The 6,000-nt window shown below is 41.6% G+C and overlaps 1 protein-coding gene across 1 annotated transcript; it reads left to right on the top strand.

The window, feature by feature from the left end:
* The first annotated feature begins 4,344 nt into the window (after window positions 1-4,344).
* On the top strand, window positions 4,345-5,045 carry LOC127121700 (uncharacterized). Its single transcript, XM_051052149.1, has 3 exons — window positions 4,345-4,572; window positions 4,663-4,825; window positions 4,918-5,045. Exons 1-3 carry the CDS (start codon window positions 4,489-4,491, stop codon window positions 5,043-5,045), a joined length of 375 nt encoding a protein of 124 aa, XP_050908106.1. The 5' UTR covers window positions 4,345-4,488.
* The last annotated feature ends 955 nt before the right edge of the window (window positions 5,046-6,000 follow it).

The raw sequence follows: 6,000 nt of genomic DNA, 5'->3' as shown, positions 1-6,000 counted from the left end.
CTCAAACCCACTTTAAGAATTCTCACTCGTATGAGACTCAAACCCACTTGGAGTATCTTTCCTCGTATGAGTCTCTAACCCACTTTGAGGTCCACTTTTGTATGGGACTCTAACTCATTTGGTTACCTATTTTGTATGGGACTCTAATCCATTTGGTATATGTGAATCAATACTACGTATATCCCAATTCTGCTTTACGCAAGCATCTCAATCAGGACAGGCGCGAGTATGGGTTATTTCTGAATATGTGACTATTCTCAACATTCACAACGTGATTGTACTCATCAATAACTAGGTGATCATACTCACAAATCTCATAACATTAGAACATGTTCCATACAAAGCCCATTAGTTCACAATTAACTATTATTCACCATCCATGCAATTCGGTATTCTCATAGATGGAACGATACATTCCAAGTGACTATTCGTCCACGGTACACACTGAGGAACCTTCACGTTTGAATATCATAGTCTAAGTTGTTTAGCATAAGCTAGGTTATTTTCTTGCTAAATGATTCACCTAGTTATCATCTTAGGTCAACCTCACTCACCGTCATAGGTTTTAATTAATTATTATACGTTCATCACAAACAAACAAATCATAGCACGGTTCTTAAAACACATATGAGAGTTCATCATTATTCACCAAGCATAATTTGGAATACATGTGTCGCAACCCGAAAAATACGGTATGCGATGCGAAAAAAACAACCGGCGAAGAAGAAATGACAGAAGAGTCGCCACCGTGCGTTATTTATCCCAAAGGAGGGAAAGGAAACGCTCGAAGTAAACCTGGAAAAAGGAAAGGAAAAGACAAGGTCTCGCAACCAAATCTTGGGTTCGGGAGTCGATTATGCGAAGGGAAGGTATTAGCACCCCTACGCATCCGTAGTACTCTACGGGATCCACTCTTGTTGTTTCTTGTCTAAAGGGTGTATGTTTATCTAATGTACTATTTACTAAAAGGGTCAAGAGAAAAAAAATGACTCGCACGGATGTCGCATCCACTGCATACGTATCTCATCTGGAATGAGAATCAGAGTCTTCGTAGCTCGGGTACCTATGGGTGAAGGATAAGTATGCTCGCTAAGACATCGCGTCTTATGCCTACGTATCTCATCGGGAATGAGAATCAGAGCAAAACGTAGTTCAAACTAACTACGGGAATGAGGGTCTCGATTGCACCTAGGGCAAGAGAAAGGGAATGTCTCGATCGCAACGAGGGCGAGAGAAAGGATCGCAACGAGGGCGAAAGAAAACAAAGATTAGTTGTTAGTTGTTAGTCAAACTCGGCAAGACATCGCATCTTGTGCCTACGTATCTCATCTGAACATGAGAATCAGAGTTGCCGTAGTTCGGCTACACGCACGCCAAACAAAACAAGACACCTACACACAAAAAGGTGGCAAACATGGAGCCCGACTGCCAATCACTGGACTTACATCAGCATCCGAACCAAACACACACAAAGGGGCAAACGTGGAGCCCGACTGCCAATCACTGGACTTACATCAGCATCCGAACCAAAACACACACAAAAGGGCAAACGTGGAGCCCGACTGCCAATCACTGGACTTACATCAGCATCCGAACCCAACAAACCCACACTGGAACCCGAATGCCACTCGATGGACTTACATCAGCTTCCAAGCACACAACAAGCACAAACAAACAACAAATCGCTAAGGAGTCGGGAACTCGAGCCTAGCAACTGTCAGACAAACACACACAAAAAAGGGGAAAGTGCCCGGAGAGGTCTCGCACGACCTCCTGCCTACATACCTCGTCTGGAACAAGGATCAGGGCGATGTAGTTCCCCTTCATAGGGGGTGCCATCTGAACATGGACTTAGAAAGAAGGACACCAGTTGTGTCAAAGGAGAGTGGGCAATGTGTTCACGTCCTAGCAGTAGGTGTCGCAGCTCGCTGAATCGAGTCTTAGGCGGTTACCTCTTTGCAATAGAACGGACTACATGCCACAAGATCGGAGACGCACGGAAGGTCTAAAAGTGGGGGAAGCTCTGCCCTAGTGTTGTCATGCAATATGTACTTAAGTGTTTGGATTTACAAATGGGGATATCTACCTAATGTTAGCATGCAAAGAATACGGGAATTCTACCTATGTTATCATACAAAAGGATATGGGAATCCTACCTATGTTATCATGCAAAGGGTTCTATCTAATGGGTGCTACCTAATCGGAACAAGAATCGACGAATGGAGCAAGGAGAAGTGTTAGGGATAAGGGTAGATGGCGACGCATGAAGCAATCGACTTACAAGGTTGATGGCGATGCATAAAGCAATCGGCTTACAAGGTTGATGGCGATGCATAAAGCAATCGACTTACAAAAGGGTGGATGAATACGTGCTGGTTCTGTTAGGTTTTGAAAAATGATTACTCGACGTTGGATCGAGGTTTTGGTCTTGTTTTGAAATGGTTATCGGGTGTTCATTTTAATTCTTGTATTAACAGATGAATAAAGAATGAAAGAATAAATATTATACATTTCATGGGAGAGGGGTACATTTGTTATGAATGGGGATTGTTCATGGCAAACAAACAATAATAATACATGCCTCATACACCATACAAGTAGGCCACAGTTAATCAAACAATTAAGATATTTAAACAAGTATATAATCAAATCAAATAATCAAAGAATGAAATGAATGAGCATTAAACAATGTATGAGTGTAGGTGCGAAGGAACCGGCTCATTGTAAGAAAGCCCAAGAGTAAGCTATGTGAGGTTGATGGCGATGCTTAAAAAGCAATCGACTTACAAGGGTGTGAAAAAGGGGCTCGATGTTAAATCGAGAAAAATATGATTTTTTATAATTTTAAAGTGGTTTTGAATGAATGATGAAGTTAAAAGAAAACAAAGTTTGCATTATTAACAAATGAAACTGTGAGTATACAACATAAACATGAAAAAAATGAATGCTAAAAAAGAAAGGAAATGTTATATGTGGGTATCGAACCCACCACACAAGGGGAGATGAGACTCCTTCCCCTCCACCCGGCCATAGGAAATCAACTATTAAACTAACAACGACCAAACATATAAACAAGAACAAATAAAAAGAATAATAATAAGAAACTAACAAAAAAAGAAATGGGCCGGTGGAGTATGTCAAACCCAAAGCCCACGAAGCAGTGCCCATATCACCAAAACAGGAAAAAGTCAAAAGCCCAACGGTCACCCTAGCCGCATGGCTGTTGGGTGACGGAAGCAGAAGAGATCTCTCATGCCCATGCCAACTGTCGGCATTTATGATGGGTGGCTGTAATAGAGAACCAAGCAAGTCCCAACACTAAAGCCAACGGTCAACAATAAATGGGTGCAATCATTTCAAAAAAAAGAAGAAATTAAAACGCAAAGAAAGATGTTTAAAGCAGAAGTCTGTAATGAAAAGTAAAAAAACAATAGCCTCTCCCCTAAATGAAAACCATTATTTCCAGAGAAAACAAACCTTCTCGTTTTAAGGAGATCCACAGACGAATAACCGCGACACCAACGAACGTCGGCGACGAAAAAAGGGACTCAACCGGAAAGCAACGAACAGACCCAGCTACGAAGAAGTCACACGACAATTGGGGCGGCGGACGCTTGCACCTTTCACTCTTTCACCGATCGATTCCACTCTACTGCACTAAAACTCGCCTCCCTTGCCTCCGATATGAGCTTCAATCCATGGTGGTAACAAGGTCTAGTGTTCTTTAGACTTTTCCTCCTTCACCTTCGTTGATTAGGGTTTTTTCTTTTTCTCGCCGCTATCTCCTCTTTCTCCATTCTAGGGTTTCATGAATAGTAACCCCTTTTTATACAGGACCCCCCTCTTTCCTCTGCTGCGTTTTCTGCTGTGTAGTGGAGCCTTCGTACGGAGGATGTTAGGGAAATTTTGTCCTCTTTCAGCAGGTGGTCCCTCCTTTAATTTCTCTTAGGCTCCTCAACCTTTACCGTGAGTAACAGGCAAGTCACTACTGTAATTTTTGACATACTTGAAACAAATGGAACGTGACGCTTCTGGATTATTGGAACGGGATTGTATCAATCTGTAACTGTTATTGTTGATACTTGCAGGAAATGAAGATATAACAGACGTGACAACAGGAACTGGTTTGGTTATGCATGAGAACACTGCCGCATTGGTGTGAACATTTGTCTGGGCTCCAACTCCGGAATTTGTCACATGATTTGCTCCATCATTTTTCACGGTTTCCCCCAAGGTTGGTGTTTCAATTTATTTAGTATTTTGATTCAAAAAAAAAAACAGCTTCTTATGGTTAACAGATGCATTGGCAGTTATTGGATTGTTTGCTGCAAGTGTAACGACGACATCAGAACTATGACTGGGATTCTGGATGTCGATTTCCATTTGATTTTGCTTAGGTACTTTAAGGGTCTTCAATATATTTGAATGTGTACCATTTGAAGTGACACCATCAATTTCACCAGCAGTCCCTTTCCTGCTACTAAGAGCATGAGCAGATGGGTGAAGAGGGTTTCGCCGTTGACGAGGAACAAGAGAGGGTTATTAACAAACAGGCTCGCCAAGTATGTTCAGGTAAAAAGAGTAAAACTTCAATGAAAAGGTATTAATCATTCTCTGAATAGAAAGAACATAGTGATGCCACAATTTTTTTTCTGTTGACAGTTTTGTATCCATGTCACGTGCTGCTTGATTTCCCAAAGAGCTCGACAGCATGTGCGGAGGAGGCACGAGTCTGGCAGTCAACAACCACCAGTGTATGTGGTGTTGGATGCTGCAATGGTTCCACTTGGGGAAGATATGGGAACACGTCCAGATGCAATAGCAGGTAACACTGGTGCGTAAGGTTATACTGTGACTTTGAACATACTTTTAGTGAAACAATGAAAGTGTCATTAATGAGTTTATCCTTGTTTGTAGCACATTTCTCACCAGAAACAACAATGGGCGCACTCTCTATAGTTAATGATGAATTGGAATTCTCTACAGAGCAATCTGAAATCTTTTCCTGGTATATGAGAATTCGAGTCCCTTTCCATGTGAATTAAGCTTGGATTATCTGAAAGAGATTTAGCATTTTGAGATTGTCCATGCCATCTTTGCACCGTAGGTGAACTATGGTCATTCTCTACATCTTTAGGAGACGGAGTCTCTTCAACAGATTGAGCGATTCCGGACTGTCTCACCCCGAAATGACTGACTGAAGCTAAACTACAAGGTATACTTATTTTGGAGTAAACACTCACTTCCACAGCCAACAATGATGCTTTTGATGTTTGAACGTGGAAGAAAAAATTTACAGGTGGAGCTTTTAGCTCAGAAGTCACTGAAGGTTTTGAAGTAATGAAATTTTCAACTCGGCTTTTGCTTAAGTATAGATCCACTAACATGTTTGAGTTGGTAAGAGTACTCAAAATCCTATGATCCGTTACGAAAACTCGAATCTGAGACGATAACTCCACAAATAGCAGTAGACGCTAATGTTTCTATCGCGCTCAAGCTTCCATTTTTCTGCAGCAGTAAACTCAGTTCCTCTAACTGTCTGTGGTTTGTTTCGACTGGTTTTGCAGGCTGTTGCTGCTGCTTGGTGGTAAAGTCATGTTTGCTTAATCTTGAAATTGTTCCTCTTCTGGTTTACAGACGACTCAACCATCGAAGTTGAATTAACGGGTAAGGCTGAACTAACTTCATTCGAAGCAGTAGCAATGCCAGCAGATACATTAACATAAGCCACTGTGTGATTCTCAACTTGTGGGGCAGTTGAGGTTGTAGAAACATTCAAAGTCTTCTCTAGAGAAAGATTACGTTTATGTTTATGATGTTTTGCTGTCCATTTTTCTGTTTCTTCAGGTCTGCAGGATGCCGCTCGGTTGTCTGGTATGGGATGAGTAAACATAAAAAAATCAGACCCTGATTCTGCTGTTGATGAGCCACTGCGTCGCTCCTTTAATGATTGTAACTGAAAGGAGTCAAAATTGTGCCGTTCATTGGACGCCCTGGTGA

The sequence above is a fragment of the Lathyrus oleraceus genome, chromosome 2 (genome assembly GCF_024323335.1).
Source record: "Lathyrus oleraceus cultivar Zhongwan6 chromosome 2, CAAS_Psat_ZW6_1.0, whole genome shotgun sequence".
In the NCBI taxonomy this organism is placed as follows: Eukaryota; Viridiplantae; Streptophyta; class Magnoliopsida; order Fabales; family Fabaceae; genus Lathyrus; species Lathyrus oleraceus.
This window is presented reverse-complemented; position numbering and strand designations above follow the sequence as displayed.